At 41.2% G+C, this 23,438-nt stretch overlaps 2 protein-coding genes across 5 annotated transcripts in view; one reads left to right on the top strand and one right to left on the bottom strand.

Annotated features, from left to right (window-relative positions):
* The window catches only part of NR3C2 (nuclear receptor subfamily 3 group C member 2), a 264,083-nt gene extending 258,864 nt beyond the window's left edge, over positions 1–5,219 (top strand). For 2 of the 3 annotated variants that reach the window (XM_024207563.2, XM_024207565.2), the window contains exon 9: positions 1,617–5,219. In XM_024207563.2, coding sequence (XP_024063331.2) covers positions 1,617–1,772 — 156 coding nt within the window. In that variant the 3' untranslated portion in view covers positions 1,773–5,219. The remainder of the gene's footprint in view (positions 1–1,616) is intronic. The other variant, XM_024207566.2, reaches the window with a different exon arrangement.
* A 5,881-nt stretch (positions 5,220–11,100) lies between these two features.
* Positions 11,101–23,438, bottom strand: part of ARHGAP10 (Rho GTPase activating protein 10) — a 223,337-nt gene continuing 210,999 nt past the window's right edge. For both annotated transcript variants that reach the window (XM_024207560.3, XM_024207561.3), the window contains 2 exons: positions 21,769–21,860; positions 11,101–11,927 (listed from right to left, as the gene is read on the bottom strand). In XM_024207560.3, the coding sequence (XP_024063328.2) occupies positions 11,839–11,927; positions 21,769–21,860 (181 nt within the window). In that variant the 3' untranslated portion in view covers positions 11,101–11,838. The remainder of the gene's footprint in view (positions 11,928–21,768; positions 21,861–23,438) is intronic.

Below are 23,438 nucleotides of genomic sequence, written 5' to 3'. Positions count from 1 at the left end.
CAAGAGAAAGTGAGATTCAGACCATTGATCTAATACCTGTCAAATGGGCTAAAATGAGCAGTGCCCCAGTATAAATAGGTAAAACCTGCTGAAGGAGTCAGGGCTCTGCAAATTACATGCACAACCTTAAGTCTTCCCACGTGTGTGTATGTATGCTGTAGAGTCTTTAATTACATGATCACGTACTCTCTCACATTATATAATATAATATACCTTTTTTTCTTACAAACTTGGAATATAAGTAAGTAGTGCAAGATGCTCAAAAATGATGTAGGGCTCTGCAGGATTATTCCCTCATGTTGTTTTACTTGGGTCTGCATGGCATAAGTAGTTATACACAGTAATGAAAATGTATATCTGAACATACATAAGATTTGCACAACATGTTATGGTATTTGAGAAAATTTCTGATCATGTAATTAAAGTCTATCATAATTCTACTCCCGTGTGTGCTTGCATTAAGTCGTGCATAACTTTTAGTCATGTAACTTTAAAGTTGCTCTAACAAACAGGTTTTTTTAAATGGAATATTCTATAGCTTTTAGTCAATGGAGCAGCACATAAAGCGGTGAAGATAGGTGAATGTACAAAGCCAGATGTGCCTGGCCATGGGGAACAATGATTTAATGAACTGCAGTGGGAAAATGTGCTAACTCAGATCAAGATTCAGGTCTCCTGTTTGCTGGCAAACACAATGTGCCCAAATCTGTTATGTGATTTTGTCCACACCATTAACAAGTGATGTCAGTTAGTCCAAGGCAGAAATCATAGATGACTTAACATACCGTAAGACTTTAGGAGATTGTTAGACAGTTGCTATTTTTGAAATGCCTTTCTTTTTCTGATATTACTATTATAACCTAGTATTTGTAATAAGAAGGGCATGCACAATTTAATAAATTGTGTCTTTAGCTTTCTAGTTGCTCCCCAGCCCATCTCTTCTATAGCAAAGAGAAATTGCAGTTTGTGATTTTCTATCATAGAATTACAAGAAGGGGCCCACAGCATTCACATATGCCGGTATAGACCAAAATGAAGAATCTAATCTGCAATGAAGAAAAATCTGTGTGAAAAAGGAAGTTTGAGACAGTCAGATTAGGATTGTCAGTGCTTTGAGATGTACTATATTTTTTCATCCCAGCCTAAATTGCTCTTCTTTTAAATGTTCAAGGGAGCCCTGTTATATTGGGATTTCAAAATGGCAGCCAGAGAAAGTCACTCTTTGAGGGATCTATGCTAAGGTTATCCATGCTTGCCCTCCCTGGTCAGAGCTGGCTGAAGTATTGTGATCATTATGAAATACGAGTTGTAAAATGCAACTTTCACCTAGACAACCATGTGGAAAATTTTAATTGCAGTTTTATAGAAAATACACCTTTGCCCTTAATCAAATCTTCATGTATGTGAAATCAAAGAAAAGTGCAGCTACTCAGAACCTCTGCAAGTTAAACCTATGGTATCTTGGTTTCACTCCATTCCCCATTTGCTGATTTTCAGGGGAAAAAAAGATAATCACTAGAGCTGATGTTTCTTGGTAATATTCCAAAGTACTGTTATTGTCTATTTGTGGGCACAATTCATTTTCTAATAATCCTGTGTGCTTTTTTGCATTTCAGCTTGTTAGTGACTTGTTAGAATTCTGTTTCTACACCTTCCGAGAGTCTCAGGCGCTGAAAGTGGAGTTTCCAGCCATGCTGGTGGAAATCATCAGTGACCAGTTACCAAAGGTGGAGTCTGGAAATGCCAAGCCCCTGTACTTTCACAGGAAGTGACGGAAAATGTCTTAATAGAAGAACTTTGCCTTAAGTTTCCTTGTGTTATTCCACACCCATGAAGGACCCAAGAAACCACATTTTAAACGTGCTATTTACACTTGTTCAGCAGCCTCTGACTAGTCTAAAATCATGTGAAGGGTTTGGAAAACATTTGATCTGGATTTGGCAAGACCTAGATGTGTGAAAATTACCCCTTTACTCCCAACACTTAGAAAATGTTCCTGTTCCTCTGGATGAAAAGCCATATCTAGTCAATAACTCTTTGATTTTGATATTTTAACAGATGGAAGTTTTAAATATGCCATGTAGTTTCTGGTATTGTTTGCTTGTTTTAAAAGGGTTCAAGGACTAATACAAACTTTTTAAAGCTTACCCCTTGGTTTGCACATAAAACGTAAAGTCAATATGGGGCATTAATATTCCTTTCTTGTAAAAAAATATATACAAAAAAACCCTGAAGTGTAAAGTAATAACAGAACATTTGGTGTGGAATACTCATTATCCCCACCTGCGGCATTTGTTATCCTATGTTATCCATCATAGGTGATATACACTGTGTTAAGTGTCCATTTACTATTTAATTAAAAAGGATAAGATGTTAAAACAAATGCCTCAGTTTCAGTTTATAGTATCTATTGTGCTGGCTTTACAAATAATTTTTTGCAGTCTTTTGCTGTACTGTACATTGCTGTATGTATAAATTGTGAAAGACCTGAAATAAGGTGTAAGGAGCTTTTGTAAATGAGAAAAATCTTTAATGGTTAATAGGATGAATGGGAAAGTATTTTTGAAAGAATTCTATTTTGCTGGAGACTATTTAAGTACTATCTTTGTCTAAACAAACAAGGTAATTTTTTTTTTTGTAAAGTGAAATGTTCTGCATGCATAATGAACCGTTTACAGTGTATTTAAGAAAGGGAAAGCTGTGCCTTTTTTAGCATCATATCTAATTTACCATTTTACACTATCTGTTGTAAATAACCACACAACCTTTTTCAGTTGTATTTAAGCCTATTTTTTGGTACATTTTTCTCCATTTTTGTCTACTGCTTGCAAGTATATGTGACTTCAGCTCATTTTAGGAATACTGCTTCATATTTCTGTAGGAAACTACACTATGTTGTGTTTTCAGCTTTATGGTGGTTTCATTTAACAAGACATTACCATCTCTTGCCAGCTTTATGATGTGGTGAGTTTCTGCCCTCTACTCTGGATTACTGAAGGAGATAAAAGCAAATCATAGGATGTTAAATGATTTTTTTTTTCCTTTTTCAAAATTAAAGTTTCCCAAATTCTTTGTTATTCCTTTTACTATTGAATGCATGTAACCTTTTAAAGGTCCAGTTGTCACCTCTGATTTAGGAGAGTGAATTTCGATTATGGTTAAGGGAACATATAGATCATTACAGTAAGTATACTAGATATATTTTGATGGGCAAGGATGAATGGTACGGTGCTGATCCTGGCAGATTATCTTGGTGGGGTTTTTATTTATAAATTCAAAACATTAATGTAAAAATGTAAGCAGACCTACATTTAAACAGATACTTTCACTGTGAACATTTCTATCTTAGTTCTCAATTTTTGTCTCAAAACCATGTCCTCTGGTGTAAAGCTATGAAGATGCACCTTTCATCGGGTGACTTTCACAATTTGTAAATAAATACAAAATTCTGGAGTAGAATAGAGACCAGATGAACTTTTCTGAACATCATTGTTACTATTATATACTAATTTGAACAGAATAATTTTTCAGAGAGTCATGATTCCTAAATTGTCTGGCTGGGCAAGAGTGACATTTTTGAGTTACAGCTGTCCCTAGACCAGTCAGAATGTAGCATTCTTATAAATGGTAATCTAATAAACTCACGCCCCCCCACCCCCGCTTTCTGATTCAAAACTCTGAGGTGTGCTTCTGGCACATGCAAGACAGAGTCAACACTGCTTGTCTTTTTAAATGACACCTGCCTTATGCAATGAGTAATCTGTAGAGGCTGTATTCAGAGAGGGGGATCTTACGGTATATATAAATGTATAAATACATATATTATTTGCAATTTTGGAAGTCTAATTCATAGGTAGATCCTTAAATACAATCAACTGACCTGCACAGCAATATGAAAGCCACATGTCCAACATGATAAATACACAGCATGCAGACTGGTTGTTTACAGTAAAGAAATGGTCAGAAATCCTTTCCTTTACTTTTTTTTTCTTTAAATACTGATAATGGAATTTCAGAAATAGCCAGGTTTGGGGTGAATACAGTCTGCAGCAGCTTTTTATATTAACAAAGTTACTAGCTCCTTTTCTATCTCTAAGTAACTTTCCTTGGTTAAAATAGCAAAGCCATATTCTAAACTTCACCGTTAAATGCCTGTCCCAGTACAAATTGTTGTCTGTTTGCTCTTATTTTTGTACCTTATTGCTTTTAATCTTGGTTTGGTACAATTCATAATTCACAGAAACTTCATATAATTAAAAACACACTAAATTAGTTTTAAAAAGCAATTTATATCTTTATGCAAAAACGTATGTCTGTCTTTGCAAACAACTGTAAGAAGATTACAATAAATCCTTTACTTTAATCACCTGTTGTTTATGAAACCATTCATTGATTTTTTTTTGCTAGAAATCATTCAATAGATATAATTGGATACAGATGTTTTAAGAGACAGTATTCTCTTCTCCAGAACACTTAAGCAGAATAGCCATCTCCCATTAACTAACCAAATCTACAGCAAAAAATATAAAATACTGTTTTAAGCTACAACAAAGAAATGAAAGTATTTTGAACTTGTTTAGAATGAAATAGGCATTTGTCTCCTGCAAAATATAAGACAAACTCAATGAAATTTCAAAATGTCTGTTTTAAAAGTGGGCTTATGCTGATTGCATTAAATAATTTTGTTGCAAGGAAAGAATGGGGATATACAGCAAGAACATTGTATAGACATTTAAAAATGTAAAATAGTTTTAATGTACTGCAGCAGGTATTTCAGGAATACTAGATCACATTGTGCAACTCAAGAGTTGCACAAAATAAAATAGAAAGGCTAAAGTTTGCAATATCAAATTCTTATTAAAAAGATACTTTACAATCAAGCTAATTCACAGGGTGGTGTTTTCACTGACTTGTATAAACATTTATGAATTTAAAACAATCTACAACTAATGCACTTTTAATTGTTAAAGATTTGACTTTCTTTTTGTAGAGCAATGTTCTCAGCTGGAGGTCAATGACTTGATAAAATAGACAGCAGTTCTGAGGTCAGTGGAATGTTTAAGAATTCTTGGAGTTTAAATAGATTTTTGGATGAAAAATAAAAGCAGTCAGCACTATGGTGTAAACAGTAAAATCTATGCATAATGATGCATTTATAATTAGGGATTTGCTTCTGTATGGTTAAAGCTTTTTAAATAAATAGAAAATATTGTTTGGTCTTTGTTAATGTCTGCAAGTACACTTTTTTAAATATAAATTGTACAAATATACATGGATTAAAATGGTTTGATTGCAAGTATTCCTTGCCACTTTAATCTTCACTAGCGGATGGTGCATTGATTTCCTTGGAAACAAGCCTGTGTTCACTTCCAAACAATCTATTTAGACAACATGAAACTAATTGCAATGTTACATGATTGTTTTAATTCTTCATGCACACTGAAATCTATTTTACACAAGCCTCTTTATAAGGGTGGGTTGTGGTGGTGCTAACGCACACACATCACAGTGCCTGTTAACAGGACAAGGGCTCCAGGGGGGTAGCAGCTCCTACTTTGGGAACTTGCTTAAGCAAGTTGGGCAACTGTGTTTTCCAGGAGAGCAGGCATAAGACTGTTTGACACGGAAGGCGAAGCACCTCTCATACAAAAGAAACATGAGTGACAGACAAAATGATGGCCTATGAAAAAGTTTAGCACAATAAAAGCTGGAGTTAGGCTCTGACCTGTATCTTCACTTGGAATCTACTCTTCTACAACCAACAGCTACTTTTATTGTCCACGTAATTAGAATTTTTCCCCAGTGCATTATCGATTGCACAAGTTCAGAATGCTAGGAGCGTGCACTCTAATCCTCTGAATTTCAGGCAGCAGTGCCAAGAAATCTTAATCCTGCCCTACATCTCTGAAACTCGTTCAGCAGAAAAGAATAATAGTGACCTCATGAGTGGTAAGGCAAAATAATAAGCCCCTTCCCAAAATGCTTGGACGGTGTGACAGTCAAATGTGTTGATCTGTTAAGGTTGTGTGTTTTGGAGAACCAGTTTGATGAAGTTGGGTTATTGGCAGTGCTTAATTTGTAGCTGATGCAGCAAGCCCAGAGGTGCCAGAGCTCAGTGCTGGTTTTGGGTGTCTGTCTGAGATGGAAGTAAAAGCTTTATGGAGTGTTTTGGGGTATTGTGGTCAATACAAACGTGAAAAAGAAATGTACAATTCTCTCCCCTTAATTTCCATTCATTTAACATTTTGGGTGACTGGGAAGTGTCCTACCTCTACTTTTAAACTGTCACTAAAGGTAAATTTTGTTTGCTAATATCAACAAGAGTGACTCGGTGCTGAACACTGTTTTACTGCACGTGTAGACCAGGACATACTGTATTCAGCACTGTTTCAGAAAACCATGTCAAGCCATATTTAGCGTGGTTTAGTATATGGCACATAGGTAAATTAATCCTAACCCAGTTCAGCACTGGGGCAGCTGCGGCCTTGCTGTTTAATTAGACAACGCAGCTGAGACTGGGACAGCAGGCAAGGGTGGGAAGGGTACCAAAGAGAGAGAGAGTGTGTGTGTGTGTGTGAGTTAAGGGGACCTCAGTTATCTGCATGGTGAAATTATGGAGACCCACACGCTGAAGCTAAGAGCAATGCACCAGCATGGAAGGGCAGGGCTTGTCTACACAGTAACTAACAGAAAATCAGCAGTCATTCCCCCCTTTAGTTATTTCAGTGCTAGTCTGTGTGTGGTCACTTAATCTCGAAATAGGGCACTCTTCTTTTGGATTATGTAAGTGAGTAAGAATAGACTTATGTTAAAACAGAGCACACATTGTGTGCACACAGACTTGCACTGAAGTAACTAAATATATGAATTACAACCAATTTGATTATTTCAGTTCCAGTTATGTAGCCAAGTTCTGAAAGCTCTGCAGCGAGTCCTCTGCTGTAAATGAGCAAGAATGCACCAGAAAGAAAATTAGAGGGAAACCTGCCATGAAAAGCAGTAAGAAGAATGATTTTCTCAAGCCTCTGAGTAGAGTTAAGCACAGAAATTTCTACTGAGCCTGAACTTCTAGAGCCAAGGCAGAATAATGGAGCAAGAGCCTGCCAGCAGGGGAGAAGAGAAGAACCTTGTCTAATTACTGTCATATACTGAAGATCCTGCTGATCAAGGGGCCCTGGAGTCCTAGCTCCTGCATGCATTGTTTGGCCTAGGGTCCAGGCACTTACACTTGCTGGTGAGAACAAAAAGAGCAGAGCATAAAGCTAATTTCATCTTTTCTATCTGATTCACGGTCATTGGGACCCTCTCAGACCAGTGTTGTCCTCTAAGTAAAAGAAACAAGGGTGGTTAGTGTGTGTGAGAGAGAACTGACAGGAGAGGAGGATAGGCTAACTAGGACTCTAGCTGGAGCACTGCCAGTGCCCATGCTACAACACTAGACCACCACTGGGAGGAACTAGCTGCTGAGAACCCAGCAGGGCTCTGCTAAAGAGAAGTGAAAACTGCTGCAGTGTTGAAAACCTGAGAGTGGCAGAATCTCTGGAGTGGAGAAGAAAGGCCTTCACTCAACTACCAGAGAGAGAGAGAGAGAGAGAGAGTGGGAAACAAAGGGGCAGTAGGACTATTACTTATGGCTATGGGAAGGAGGAGGAGGAGACAGCAGCAAGCCAGAAATCAGGCTGCAATGGCTGATGCAGAGCTGAAATAAAGCAACGTGGAACCCAAACCCCACACCACAATTAAGTATACGAACCTAGAATCAAATCTCTTGGGAGAAGGGAGTAAAAGGCCTCAGAGGCAGTGGTGTTACTTGCCCAATGGGGGTAGGATCCATTGAACACTTCAGCTTCCAGTGGGGATCAGCACAATTAGCATAGACTGCCCTGGAAAGTGCTCTCCAAGCTTCCTTCTGGCACTGGCAATTGGTGCAGGATAACCACTGAAAAGCTAAATAGCAGCACACTCATAGATGACTCTCCCTATTCTTGTCATTGGAGTCAACATTGTCATTAAGCAGGTCTTGGAGGGAAAGAAGGAATTAGATTCAAAGAGCTGAGAGCTAGGCCCCATGCTTCCAGGAAAAGAGGCATGCATATTATGTGCTTGGGAGAAGTCTTTCTTTATGTATCTTCTAACTTTCACTATTCTTTGTCTCTTTGACGCATGATGTCCTAACACTGATTTTCTGAAATACTGCACAAGATGGATGGAGAGAGGGGACAACACAGACAGCGGGGCTACCACTCTTGTTACCAAGAGCTACCAATACTTCATAGGCTTCTCTCAGCATTAATCAGAGTTCAGAGTAGCAGCCGTGTTAGTCTGTATCCGGAAAAAGAAGAGGAGTACTTGTGGCACCTTAGAGACTAACAAATTTATTTGAGCATAAGCTTTCGTGGGCTACAGCCCACTTCATCGGATGCATAGAATGGAACACACAGAAAGAAGATATTTATACATACAGAGAACATGAAAAGGTGGGAGTAGCCATACCAACTGTAAGAGGCCAATCAATTGAGATGAGCTATCATCAGCAGGAGAGAGAAAAAAACCTTTGAAGTGATAATCGAGATGACCCATAGAAGGTGTGAGGATATTTTAACATTTTAACATGAAGAAATAGATTCAATTAGTGTTCTCCCCCTGGTGATATATGCCATCATGTGCCAGCAATGCCCCTCTGCCATATACATTGGCCAAACCGGACAGTCTCTTCGCAAAAGAATAAATGGACACAAATCTGACATCAGGAACCATAACATTAAAAAACCAGTGGGAGAACACTTCAGTCTCTCTAACCACTCAGTGACAGACCAGAAGGTGGCAATTTTGCAACAAAAAAACTTCAAAAACAGACTCCAAAGAGAGACTGCTGAACTTGAATTAATATGCAAATTAGATACAATTAATTTAGGTTTGAACAGAGACTGGGAATGGTTGGGTCATTACACTAATTGAATCTATTTCCTCATGTTAAAATATCCTCACACCTTCTATGGGTCATCTCGATTATCACTTCAAAGGTTTTTTTCTCTCTCCTGCTGATAGCTCATCTCAATTGATTGGCCTCTTACAGTTGGTATGGCTACTCCCACCCTTTCATGTTCTCTGTATGTATAAATATCTTCTTTCTGTGTGTTCCATTCTATGCATCTGATGAAGTGGGCTGTAGCCCACGAAAGCTTATGCTCAAATAAATTTGTTAGTCTCTAAGGTGCCACAAGTACTCCTCTTCTTTTTATTAATCAGAGCGTAAGCCAAGGCGGAAGACCTTCCCACCAGTGTCAGAGTTACCAGAGCTGAATTCTCAAAAGTAGTAGGCAGTATGCTCAACTTGGCACAGTTCTGACCCATCTTACTCATATCCTTGCTTTTACAAAATCCTTGATAAAAAGATAAGATGAATTAGGAATGAAAAATGAAATTAGCATTACCTCTCCTACCAGGAAATAATACACTTAACAGGGTTCTCTTCCTCTTCTTAGGGTTGCTTGGAGCTGGCATAGATTTACTTGAGCTACCAGAGGCAAAAGAACCTGAAATAACAGGAAGTTCAGAATAGCTTATGCAGGAGTTTGCAGAACTCAAGGCAATGGAGCAAACAGGATCATAGCAGTGGGTGAGGTGGTGCTCCACAAGTTAAATCTCTTACTACTTTTCCTCTACCTTTTTTAACCCACTTTAGTTGCATGCTAGACCAAGAACTAAAGCATTTGGAAAACAGTGCAGGACCAAACACACTCTGAGCCAAAATATTATGCACAGTTTGGTGCTATTGCTTGTTCACAAATGAGACTGACTGACTGCCAAACACTGCCTTCCAAACTGAACAAATTTGAGGAAGCAAACCTATGATCTATTGCTCAATGTTATCAGAGGGATTATTTCCTTACTCTTGTGTCAAGGGACAGATTAGAGCACTTGATCTCATTACAGTAGTCCTACACCATCTTCAGCATAACCTCCCAGCCAGAATTGCCTTAAAGCTGTTTGGCAAAGCTCACCATCCCCTCAGACACAATGACATATACTAAACCTCATAGCTTGGAAGAGTTCCATTTGGACCGCAACACCAACTCAGCCCCCCATCTGAAGTTCATTTGTGTTTACTCAGAAGGTCTAGGCACAGGAACAGATAATGGCATTGCATGAAAACTTTTCTTTAAAAAGAAAATGAAAGAGCATTAACTACTCCTGTTTTAAGACTAGTAACTTAATATATCTGCAATATTTTTTGGTTTGCAAAAATAGTCAAAACACATGAAGCTCACTTTAATGCAGTGTATTAGTCTTAAAAGGGTGTGTTATTTATTCATGTTTTTAAGCAAGAGGGGAAAGAGAGAAGACAAATTGCACTCAGCACAATGGTAACTACCTTTCATCATATTTTTATCACGTGGCAAAGATTTGTGAGATACACAGTTCACTAACGGACCAGATTCTGATACCTTTCCCATGCACATTGATGAGTATCTTACTGCTCAAATAGTCCCATTGCTTACAATGGGGCTACTTGAGGAGTAAGATACTATTCAGTAAAACTAGCTACTTACTCAGTACAACTAAGGGCTGCATCGGCCCTATAGGACAAATAAGGGCTCTTTGAAGTCAATGGTAAAACTCCCCTTGACTTTTAATCTGACCTTACATCCTGAAACATATCCAGTAAGATGGCAGGGTGAGAATAGGGGCCCCTGCTAAGGGGAGAAGTGGGGCACAGAACTCCTGGCATGGAGGCAGAATAGGAAGCAATGGTGTGTGTGTGTTGCAGTCCCTGAAATAGCAAGGGATGGAAGGGTGGCCCACAGGGAGCTCGTGGGGGGGAATACAGGGAGACCCTCTTATGTGCAATGAGATCGTCCTACGGAATCAATGCAGCATGTGACCCTGTAGTTGTATTTAGCAGATGTTAATGAAGTCAGTAAGTAAATTGTTTGCTGTGAGGAATGTTCTTCCTAACTTATAGCTGTTCTGAATCAGCAATGCCTTCCTCTTTACTGATTCTGCACACACACCTTCCAGTAACTAAGAGAAGTTTATTTCAGTTACTGATTTATAGAAACAGAGCAAATCATTCTCCAACAACATGAGAGAGACACAAACAGTAAATAACATTTAATTTACAGTGAATTTTTTGGGTGACAAACCTGTACTTTGAAAATTGCACAATATGGAACTGGAGGTACTGGAGCCTGCAATAAATGTTAATGGGTCCTGTCTTGAAAATAATATAAATGAAGCTACACACATCACATAAAGGCATCTGCATTTTGAAGACACTTGAAAATCTCATATCCCCCTCTCTCTGGATTTTATTTATTTGAAAATCTGATCCAGCTACTTCCACTCCCCTTTCAGAACATTACTTTGCCTTCAGCATAAAAGCCTCTTTGCCCAATAACTTTTCAGAACCAGAAAAATAGAGGGTTGACACAACATTTAACAGTGGATATAAATACAGTTTTCAAATTTCAATTTAATCAGCACCAGGATTTACTTTTAAACTTTTCTCCAAATGACAGCTGACTCTGAGTTCAACCACATATCTGACTTAAAATTCGGGTTATCCTGCAAACATATTGCTGTTGTGCTTTGCACATGTAAAACCCTGTTCATAAAATTAAACTACCCCTCCAGCCCCCCCCCCCTAAAAAAACCCACCTTTCAAATCACATCTCTGCAATTCCTATTTGGCAACATTTTGTCTTTATACAGATTAGGCTCTTCATCCCATTGTCTAGCTCTTCCTTGATTAAAACCAGTCACCAAAGCGGAGAAAAGTGACTAACAAAAATCCATGGATACCATGTACACCTTCTGGGCGTTAAATGCAGAGAGCTAAAGAAACTGAACATAGTTTTGTGGAATAAGTCCTCTCCTGCCATTTAGAGTTCCCTCAAGCCATCCTGGTTCTCTGGAAAGTTGCACTACAAAAGGAAGAAAAAGGTTTTATTAGTCTCCACTGTATTTCTATTAAACTTGCAGCTTCAACTTGTATCTTCCTGAAAAAAACACAGCAAAGCATTAAACCTTTTGCACAGACCAGTGTGGAGAACATAGCTAGGAAAAGAGGAAGTTTCTGATTAACTCATTTAAATATTGGTATGTGTCATCTAGGAGCTAGGACATGCCAGACTCGCAGGGGTTCTCACAACAAAAATTTTGGTGGCCTCAGAGTGCAGCCACCAACTCTTGCTGGTGGCCGCTCTGACAATTTTTCCAAAAATACTTAATTACCTTTAGGAAAAACAAATAAATATGCACATATACAGGTTCAAATCAGTGTAATTTATTTATGTAGGGGTTTTTGGCAACCTAATAATGTACAATTGTCTCTGTTCTTTACTGGATCTAAACACATATAAGGTGCTTTGCATGTTCTTGTCTTTTGTTTTGGGTTGTTGGTTTTTTTGCTTTTTTGGTTGCTTTTTAAATGTCTTGCTAGCTAGTAAGTCTGCTTCTGTGAAAAGTGATACTTGTATGTTTGTTAACATCACTTTTCACAGCAGCAGACTTGATAGCCAGAAGGCAGTGAAAAGTGATACTAAAAAACATACAAATACCACTTTTCACAGCAGACTTACTCAGCCCTGGTAAGCCAGAGGACAAATTAAGCCCTGGATGGGGAGGTGGGTAGAGAGGTAGCAGGGTCCAGGGGTGATGGGGTGGCCAGAGCCCGAAGCCCCGCAGCTGTGGATGGAGCCTGCTGCCTTGTGGCCGGAGGACAGAGCCCGCCACCCAAGAGCTGAAGCTGGAAGCCTGAACCCCACCACCCTTGGGAAGGTGGGGAACTCAAACTGGCTGCCTGCTTCTCTGGTGTTTGTGTGTCTGCTGCTTCCCCCTGCCTCCAATCACTGCCGAGGAGGCTGTGGCCACAAGAAAAGCCCCTGGTGACTGCATGCAGCCACAGTGGCCATATTTGAGAAACGCTGTGCCAGAGGCATGGGTTGAGCATGAGAGCCAAATCTGGTTAGTTGGTTGGTTGCAGGAAGGTTGGGCATTTTTTGTGGTCAGCGTAGGAGATCAGGACATGGTGCAGGGGTTTGAAAGGAAGGTCTGGAAAGGATACAAAGTGAAAGAGCTTGCAGGGTACCCATATCAGGAGGAAGGTTAGAGCTTGGCTCTTAGCAGGGATTATAGCAGTGTTTATAAGCTTAGTGGGGAGGGGTTAGAGTTCTTGCCAAGCACAGTAGGGGAAGTTTTAGCAGTTGAGAACAGGGCAAGACCAAAAACTTGTCCTGGGTGTAGGGGGTGAGTTTGGAAGCTTGGGGCTGGGGGGGAAGTTGGATCAAGTTTCACTACAAGCGGTTTAAGGCATGTGAAGCGGGGGGGGGGGGGGGGGTTTCATCACAGCTTTTACAGCTCTCCCCCAGTGAGCAAACTGACATTGCTGAGACAACCCTGGCCCTCTTCCTGAGGGGGACATATCCGCAAGACTGGCTTGTGAAAGTCAGAAACTCACTTTTATCAAAAAGGAACATGAACACAAGACTAAAACAAAGAAAAAAAACGATAAATGTGAAACTCTTCCTTGCAATTTGGAATTCAAAGACTAAAATATATTTTGGGCAATTCAATATATAGACACAACGTGGGGGTCAGACACACAGTATATACAATTCAAAGGCCCAGTTTAACAACCTCAAATTAGGGTACATATACATTCAGATTCAAATTCAAAGAGTTGAAGTCACTGGGAGTTGAGGACACCTGACAGGATGGAAGACCTAAAACTGATGGAGAAGAGGAAATCTCTGCTGAGCTACATTTTATGAATAACTGTTGTTTAGATTTCAGTGTGAAATAATCAATACAGCACTTTAGGATGTAACCCACAGACGCCATCATTTAAAAATTGGATTTTTGAGTGAAAAATATCATTTTCACCCCAAGGAAACCAGAAATGGAACAGCAGGGATATTACAGGATCAGTAGTGAGGTGCAACAGAGCTCTGTGTTTGGGAAGTTTGCATACCATCCATCTGCATTACACCTGGCTCAAGGCAGCATTATTGGTATGTCACTTTCATGAAGATAAAATTCACAGGGGTGTTGTGAAGATTAAAGAAAATGACAAAGTAAATATAATGGTGAGATCACTACACTGATATTGATCCAGATTTATAAACTGTGCCCAGACTAGTAGGCCCTAATTTTAACCTGCTTTGATGTTCCAGTTTTCTCCATTCATCTTTTTCCTAAGTGTATTGTACAAACACATTCACTAACAATCTCACCAGACTCAGTCGCTCTGGTATCATACGCGGTGCCATTAACGTTCTCTTTAAATCCAAGTTGTTCAGATCCAATTTTTCAGGAAAATCTCCAGCTCAAGAGCAGCTCTTTTGTGTCCCCTTTCTGTCATTTCTTCTCAATCAACCACAATTACAGTTCTTAGCACTTTCTCAAATCTGCCTCATTTAAAAACATCTTGCTGCAGAGACTATGCACTGGGCCTCAAAACTGCTACTACTCATTATTGGACCAAGCATCCCACAGGAGTTATGTTTTATGTTGGCCCGGGACAGGAAGGGACACTATTTGTAGTTTAAAAAATACAGGGCAAAGAAATTAAAATGAGCTGTGACAGAGCGACATTAACCATGGCACGAGAAAGACTGCACCACAGTGCTGATCGAAGACTGATTCTCAAAAGCTATCACCTCCCAGGTCAGTGGAAATACCAGTTGAAAAACCCACTGCAGTACCTGTATTTGCCCTCATTACCTCGCAGTGGAGGCAAACTTGGAAAGAGGTTCCAAGGTGAAGGTCTAAGGAGTGCCACAGGGAAACTATTAAAACACACGCACACAAACCCAGACACATCCCACAATTATCCTTAAAAATAGCAGTGATGGCCCTTACAATATTACCAGTTTTACCTAGGTAAGCTAAATAGATAGTGTTATTTCTAATTGCACAAAACTGAACACCCTAGCCCCACCCCTTTCCTGAGGTCACACCCCCTGTCTGCCCACCCCTTCCCCAAGGCCCCGCTCCCTACATTGCCCCTTGCTCAGTAGCTCGCTCTCCCCCACCCTCACTCACTTTCACTGGGCTGGGGCAGGGGGTTGGGGTGCGGGAGGAGGTGAGGGCTCTAACTGGGGATGCGGGCTCCAGGGTGAGGCCAGAAATGAGGGGTTCAGGGTGCTGAAGGGGGCTCTGGGCTGGGGCAGGAGGTTGGGGTGCAGGAGGGGGTGAGAGCTCCAGGGTGGGGTCAGGGGTGCGGGAGGGGGTTCCAGGTTGGGGGTGTGGGGCTGAGGGATTTGGAGCGTGGGAGGGTATGGGCTCTGGGGTGGGGCCAGGGATAAGAGGTTTGGGGTGTAAGAGGGGGCTCCAGGCTCGGGGATGGGGCCAAGGGATTTGAAGTGTGGGCTTACCTCGGGCAGCTCCTGGTCAGCAGTGCAGTGAGACTAAGGCAGGCTCCCTGTCTATCTTGACCCCGAGCTGTGCCCTGGAAGAAGCCAGCAGGTTCAGATCCTAGGTAAGGGGGCCAAGAGCCTCCATGCGCTGCTCTCGCTCACAGGCATCGCCTCCGCAGCAACCATTGGCCTCGGTTTTTGGCCAATGGGAGTGAAGAGCTGGTGCTCGCAATGGGGGCAGCGTGTGGTGCCCCCTGACCCACCCCCCGCCTAGGAGCCGGACCTGCTGGCTGCTTCTGGGGCACAGCACAGAGACAGGAAAGGTAGGGACTAGCCTGCCTTAGCCCCGCAGTACCGTTGATCAGACTTTCAATGGCCTAGTCAGCAGTGCTGACCGGAGCCGCCAGTGTCCCTTTTCGACCAGGTGTTCTGGTCGAAAACCGGACACCTGGCAACCCTAATTGCAAATACACCTCTACCCCGATATAACGCTATCCTCGGAAGTCAAAAAATCTTACCGCGTTATAGGTGAAACCGCGTTATATCGAACTTGCTTTGATCCGCTGGAGTGCGCAGCCCCGCCCCCCCAGAGCACTGCTTTACCGCATTATATCCGAATTCGTGTTATATCAGGGTAGAGGTGTACTTATTTAGGCCCATGCGCTGGGTATTCCTACATCTCTGACTGCCATATGCTGGGACTGGATCACAGAGGATGATTGCCCTGTTCTGTTTGTTTTCTTTGAAGTATCTGGTATTGGCCACTGTCTAAAGACAGAATACTGGACTACATGGACCATTGGTCTGACCGAGTATGGCCATTTCTTATGTTCTTATTATGTTCAGAACCTGCAAGAAGACCCACCCAGAGACCTGCTTGAGTCAACAAGGGCTTGTCCACATGGGGAGTTGTTCCAGAATAGCTATTTCTGATTAACTCCATACGTGGATGCTCTTATTCTGGAATAAAATAGGAATAGTTAACCCACTGTTGGTCATGTCTGTGTGAACATTTAGTTTGCGGCAAGATGGATACTGCTAAGGCAAAAGTCTCAGACAACTGCGCACGTGGGCGCACACACACCTGGAATGGAATCGACATGAGCAAGCACTCGAAGAAGAAAGGCTGTTATTCAGTCTAGGGCCAGGCTGAGCAAAAGGACTTGTCCATGACAATAACTGATGGGAGAGCACTGCTAGATTAATCACAGTGAGGCCAAGAGCAAAAGCAGGAGGGGAAATGGGAAAGAAGAACAAGAGAGAGAAGTGTGGGGGGTTGGGAGGGGAGACAGGAAGACAGAAAAAACAGCAAGAGCTGACAGAGCTGGAGGGGGGGCGGGGGGGTGAGACACATAAAACCCTAATGGAAGCAACACCTTTTGTCAGAGACTAATTTAACAGTTACTTTAATGGTTGATATTAGCTGTACGTCAGCTTGATTGATGCATTGTCACTTTGATAGTTAAGGTTATTGGTAGAGCAGCAGAATTGATGTATTATTACTTTTAATTCTTCATTTGGGGGCTTATTAGGGCATATGGGAATTTTAATTGAGTAAGTGAAGAACTTGAATTGATTCATTGGAGTCTGATTTCAGTATAAATGCACCAGGGGGTAGATACTATAATAGGTGAAGAGACGGGTACCTCTCTGAAGGAGTTTCAAAGACTGGCTGAAAACAAGGAGATGGCTTTAAAATATTTAAAGAACATGAGACCCCTAAATACCTTTCCATTCTGACAACGCCTATTTATTCTATGTCCAAATGGGAATCGTTACGGAACACTATCAAGACATGTCTAGTTCTCACCTTGACCACATTACTTCTATATTGTTTCCATTTTCCTGTCTTGCTTTTTAAATTATAAATTTTGCCTTCTTTTCTGCTTGCCTGGCATCTAGGACATTGTGCGTGATACCAAACCAAATAAATAAAAAGCAGTGAGTCCATTGATGAGGCTGTAATTAGCTTTTACTATGAACCCATTCTTATTCCCCACCCCAACTACAAATTTCTGTATAGTCCAACTTTTAGGAAGGATATAGTCCAAAAGCACTCTGCTGCTCAGAGCACTGCCCACATATTCAAGGGCAGAATTCGGCCAGGGGTGAAAAGGATTTCACCCCAAAACTATTATCCTGGTGCAAGGCAGAGAAGGCCAAGGGAGAGCGGATGTGCTGCTGGATGAACTTTACTGCTGCTCTGAAAAAAATCAGCAACATAATTCCTGGCTCCTGACTATCCCCTTGGGCATAAAGCTGCCTGGCCATGCACTGTAACTGAAACACCATGCCCTCTTGGGTGCTCCATGGAGTAGGGCAACTGGGACTCACTCCTAGGACCCTTCCTTTGCACTAGGAAAGAATCTTGGCCTGTGGCCATATTAGTGCACAAGGGGGGGGGGAACGAAGCTCCCAACAGCCCCTTCTCCCCGGCTCAGCTGGTGAGAGTGCAACACAGGGTAGATGTCCTGTATTAGAAAGCCCACCTTGCACACCATTTGCTTCAAAAACCCAGATTTTTCCTGTATGTGGATCTCTGTCTGATGAAGATCCTTCCTAGTCATGTTTAAAAAAAATGGTAAATTAAAATAACTTGCATTAGAGACTTTGAAGAGAACAATCATTTAGCTAATTTCTCTTTAAAAGGTCTCCCACCTAACTTGATGCAGACGTGATCTGCCTGCAAGGCAGCTCTGTGACAGGAAGCACGTCCACCAAGCACATTCCTTTACTGAGCGTACTGGAGGGGGAAGAGTGTGACTAGGGGCCCCAGATCTTCTCATCTGCTGTAACACACAGGACTGAAACCTGGAGCAGACTTGTTTGGGGGAATATGTCTCTGCACAACCGAACAAGAGTTTGTGAGATATGATATTTCGGCTTTAAATTAAGTTTGTTTTTCTGGGGTTTTCTTCTTGTGCAGTGAAAAAGACATTCTGCTGAACTCCCCACTTGTTCCAGCTTGTTAAAAAACTCAGAAGGAACATTCTGGTGGGGTTGGGGGGAGGGAGGTGATGAAAAGATTTTAGTTTCTGAGAAACTTTCCACACACATTTTTTGGTCCAATATAACAGTTAGTAGAATGCATTGTTGAATATATGGGCCATATTAGCTACCTTTTAAATAAAAAAAAAAATGCCGGTGGGTTGATTTTTTAGCTGCTCTAGTCTGTGTACTTTTTTCCTTTTCCTACTGGATCTATGCTGGGAACTTGGAATTCCCTCTATGTTTGGGGCACACTGCAGAGATTCTCTTCCTTGGTGTCTACGTCACTCTAAGCACATACCAGTCAGTATGTTTGGCATACTGGGACAGTGTCACAGTTTCAGGGTAACTGCACATGTATCCCTCCTCCATGGTCCACTCCAGGAGCATCCAGTCAGGTCTCCGGTCTCCAGCCATCAGCTGACTTTGGGGAGGGACCTTTGTCCCACTCCCTTCTGACGAGAGGTTTTTAGGCTACACAGCTCTCTGCCTTACACTATGATATCCCTAGCAAGCCAGTCTGCCTAACGGCCAGTGCCTGTGCTTTGCTTTCTCTCCAAGGGCTAACTAACAACAGTGCATTGTCAGCAGTTACAAGTCACCACTCTGCTCTTTCTAAGCAAACAGATTATTCTTAAGGTTACAGAGAAAACACAATAAAAACAAACAGATTTAAATGTACCAGGGGTCACCCATCAGTCTTATGGGGCCCTACTAGGCCAAAATCTTTCCAACCGTTCTGCAAAGGCTGGGGGACCCCCTGGGACAGAAGGTCCGGTCCATTGGCTGGATCAGAAAGAAGGCCACTAGTCAGTTCAAGTTCATCCTTTTATAGCAGTGGTTTTCAACCAGGGGTCCGCAGACTATGTCTAAGGGGTCAGCAAAAGGCTATTGTTACCATAGAAAGTGTTTTTCAATCTGTGGTCTATAGACCCCTCAGGGTTCACAGACTCCGTCTAAGTTTTCCAAAGGGGTCTGCACCTCCATTCAAAATGAAAAAAGATTGAAAAACCACTGTTTTATATCAAAAGCCCTTTTTTTCTTACCTAGTCTCTGGAAAACCAAGCCTGAACCAGTATACGCAAACCACCCCACGGGAGAGACCTTCTCTGGAATTGTTTAGTCCCAGTGATTCAGCTTCATCACCCCCACTGCCTTTTAGTTCCTGGAGGAGCTGTGGTTACCTTTCCCCCATGGAGTAGAACACAGTCATACATAAATCATTAATTAACTTAATACAATGGTCCCAAAAGATCACAGAATCAGAGAAACGTAGGGCTGCAAAAGACTTTGAGAAGTCATCAGGTTCAGTCCCTGTCCTGAGGCAGGACCAAGTAAACCTAAACCATCCTTGACAGGTGTTTGTCCAACCTGTTCAGAAAAACTTCCAGTGACGGAGATTTCACAGCCTCCCTCAGAAGCCTATTTCAAAGCTTTACTAACCTGACAGAAAGTTTTTCTTAATGTCTAGCCTAAATCTCCCTTGCTGCAGATTCAGCCCATTACTTCTCGTCCTACCTTCAGTGAACATGAATAACAATTGATCACAGTCTTCTTTATCACAGACTATTTGAAGAACTTATCAGGTGCCCCCTCAGTCTTCCCCTACCCAAGACTTAAGTATGCTCAGTTTTTTAACCTTTCCTCATAGGTCAGGTTTTCTAAATCTTTTATCATTTTTATTGATCTCCTCGGGACTCTTTCCAGTTTGTCCACATCTTTCCTAAGGTGTGACACCCAGAACTCGACACAACACTCCAACAGAGCCCTCACCAGTGCCCAGCTGAGCAGACTATTACCTCCTGTGTCTTACATATGACATTCCTGTTAATACCATACTAGCCTTTTTTGCAATTGCATATTCAGTTTGTGATCCGCTATAATCCCCCAAATCCTTTTCTGTAGTATTGCCACATAGCCAGTTATTCCCTATTTTGTAGTTGACATCTGATTTTTCCTTCCTAAGTGCACTTGTCTTTATTGAATTTCATCTTGTTGAATTCAGACCAATTGTCCAATTTGTTAAGGTTGTTTTGAATTCTAATCCTGTCCTCCAAAGTGCTAGCAACCCCTCCCAGGTTGGTGTCATCTGCAAATTTTGTAAGTATACTCTTGACTCCAATACCAAAGTCATTAATGAAAAAATATTGATTAGTACCAGACCCTGGACTGACCCCTGTGAGACCATGCTAGATGTGCCCTCCCAGTTTGACAGCAGAGTTGCGATATCTGTCACACAGTGCATATCAACTTTCTGACACTAGTAGCAAATTGAACAGCTGATAATAAATTAGGAGGTACCGGGTATGTTGGCCAACAGAAGAATTTCCAGGCTCTTCTGCATCAGTGTGCCCCTTGTTCCAGCACACAGATCTCAGCATTTTTTATAAAAAATTCAGGGAATAACTTGGGAGCTTCAAACTGCACAAAAGTTGGGTGAGCATTTTGTTGAACTTAAGTTTTGGTGTTTTTTCAATGTGACACCATGTATCAAGGCCTCATAACAGAGGCAGTTGTGGGGTACTCTTGCTATCATTTGATGATTTTCTAATAGCAGTGCATAGTATATTGCATTCATAGGGCAATAACTGCCAAATATAACATTTAAAATCCTTCACAACAGCCCCTGCTTCCACGTCCCCCCACTCTCTGCTGACCTCCTGGTGGGGAGAAGCCAGGCTGGCTACTCCTTCTCTGATGTTTTTAGGGGTAGATGACATGTTCAGTCCCCTCCTAGATCTTCAGGGATTAAATAATAGCCCCTGCTAGCACAAGGGCAGAACTACAGGAAAAACTCCTGTCAACTCAGAGTCCCTGGTACAGAAGCAGCTGATTGGAAGCCAGGATAGATTAACTAAATTTGGGATGCCCTGGACAAATCAGGATGGTTGGCAAATACGCCCTCAAATGAGGATCTCTTTATGGACATCCATATTTACCTGTATATTTGTGTGCATGGACATACACCATCATTTGGCCCCACGTAATGCATACTCACCCCTCATATACATATATTCACCATTCCTCCCTGCCCCCTCCCCCCCAAAAATCCCTATCCTGCTCTAAATCCTGAGGTAAACTTTTAGGAAAATGATGTCTCAACACAAAGCTCCCTTCAATTTACAAAGCTAAGTATGTGAAAAGGTTCACATACAGCGATGCTTTTCTGTGCTGCCAAATAAGCATTTCTACACAATTGCAAGTGCCTCCTCACCTGAGCCTAGAGTATCATCACCATAATGTGCTAATACATGCCCAATAAAATGTATATCAACATGCCAGAAATCCATTAGGTCCTGGACTATTTGTAGTCAGCCACCTTGGCATATCACTAATAGTTATGATTGTATTTTTGTCTGAGGCCATTTAGGAAGGTTTTCAGTTTGCTTGTTTTAACATTTATGTGTAGAGTACTTACCATCTTCAAAAACTGCTCCTATTTGAAAAGATAATTCAGAGCTATGTTCTGCCTCACAAGGGTACACTGCTCTTGCTCTTCTGTTGAGAACACTGAAAGTGGGACATAAAATGAAATATGCTTATCAATGGCTGAAAGAAACAAATATCCATTTATAACCCATTTGGGGCCCAATTTCAGAACTTTAAGCACAGAATTTCATGTGCACAATTGAGTGTTCCTAATTTCCACACACAAACAGCATAATTTCGTTTCACAATTTGCCATTTGAACTTGTGCATAGCCAATTTGTACATGTAATATAGCTCTGCACACACACTTGTGCATATCTCACTTTTAAAAACAAACTATGTAAAACACTGCCCAAGGAAATCAGCAATGAAACAAACATGAGGTAAAGGATACAGTACTTAATCTTAAAATAATAATCTTTAGATATTGAGACCCATTTCTTCAGTCAACTTCAACTTCACGTTTTCAGTCTTCCTGTATGCAGTCCTGTATTTGAATTGTTCTTCTACTTTCTTATCAGACAACTGTCTAGATAACCACAGAACATGTTCTGTCCTAAGTAAAATTTTGGACAGTATTCTAGAGATGTATTTACGAGGTTTGATAATGAAATATCACTGCAAATTTTTTCAGGATAACTATGAACTTCTGAAGCTACCATGACCAGAAATCTTAGAGCTTTTTTGGCCTGCCTTATTTAAAAATGCTTTCCTGAATAAACAGTAACTGGATACTTTACAATGCATTATTTGACAAAGCACCCACGTTATTAATTCATCATTTGTTGAGTCCTCACAGCAAAAAAAATGTACAGAAAATATTGGAAGAGACTGTCCCTGCCACAATGAACTTGCAGTCAAAAGGACAATACAGCTGTAGCACAGTGTAACAAGTGGCCAGAAACAGAATTTATGACAAAGTGGTGCAGAGGATTTGTTAGTATGTCTGACTGCTTTCCTTAGCAATGTAAGTAGTACAGCAGTCCTTTGTTTGTAGGGGTAATGCAGATGGGCTTCACAGAAGAGATAGGTTTTAAGAAGGAAAAGATGAGATGATAGAGGCCTAGGGTGACCAGATGTCCCATTTTTAAAGGGACAGGCCCGTTTTTGGGGACTTTTTCTTATACAGGCACCTATTACCCCCCAACCCCTGTCCCTTTTTTTCCACAGTTGCTATCTGGTAACCTTATAGAGTCCTAGTGCATCCTGGGCAGAAGGCAGAGGGAAAACAAAGAAAAAGACATAATGATGAGAGTGGGAGGAGATAGAGGGAGCAAAAGGAGTGAGGAGAAAAAGATGAGAGTAGAGACATGGACAGTGGAAGAGTTATGCAGAGTCTTGAAGGCAAGGACAAGAAGCTTGAATTTGATATGGAAGGCAAAGGAATACAGCTGGAGGTGTGTTTTGATGAAGGGACCGTCTACCTGTAATATAGTAAATTGTTGAGGAAAACAGCAAATAAGATACATTATGAGCAAGAAGTAAAGGTCCAGCCGAGACAATTGACACTGTTGGCATTATTCCTCAAGCAGTTATAACTACCACCTTAAACAGCATGAGGCACCTCTCTGCTTGCAAATGGCTACATTCTTGAATTTGCGGTGGTTTCTGTATTACAGTGGTTTTCAACCTTTCATCATGTGCAGACCCCTAAACATT

The sequence above is a fragment of the Terrapene carolina genome, unplaced genomic scaffold, assembly GCF_002925995.2.
Source record: "Terrapene carolina triunguis isolate 2854851 unplaced genomic scaffold, T_m_triunguis-2.0 Scaffold66, whole genome shotgun sequence".
Taxonomy (NCBI): Eukaryota; Metazoa; Chordata; order Testudines; family Emydidae; genus Terrapene; species Terrapene triunguis.
The sequence above is the reverse complement of the archived record's forward strand: the minus strand, read 5'-3'. Positions and strand labels throughout refer to the sequence as shown.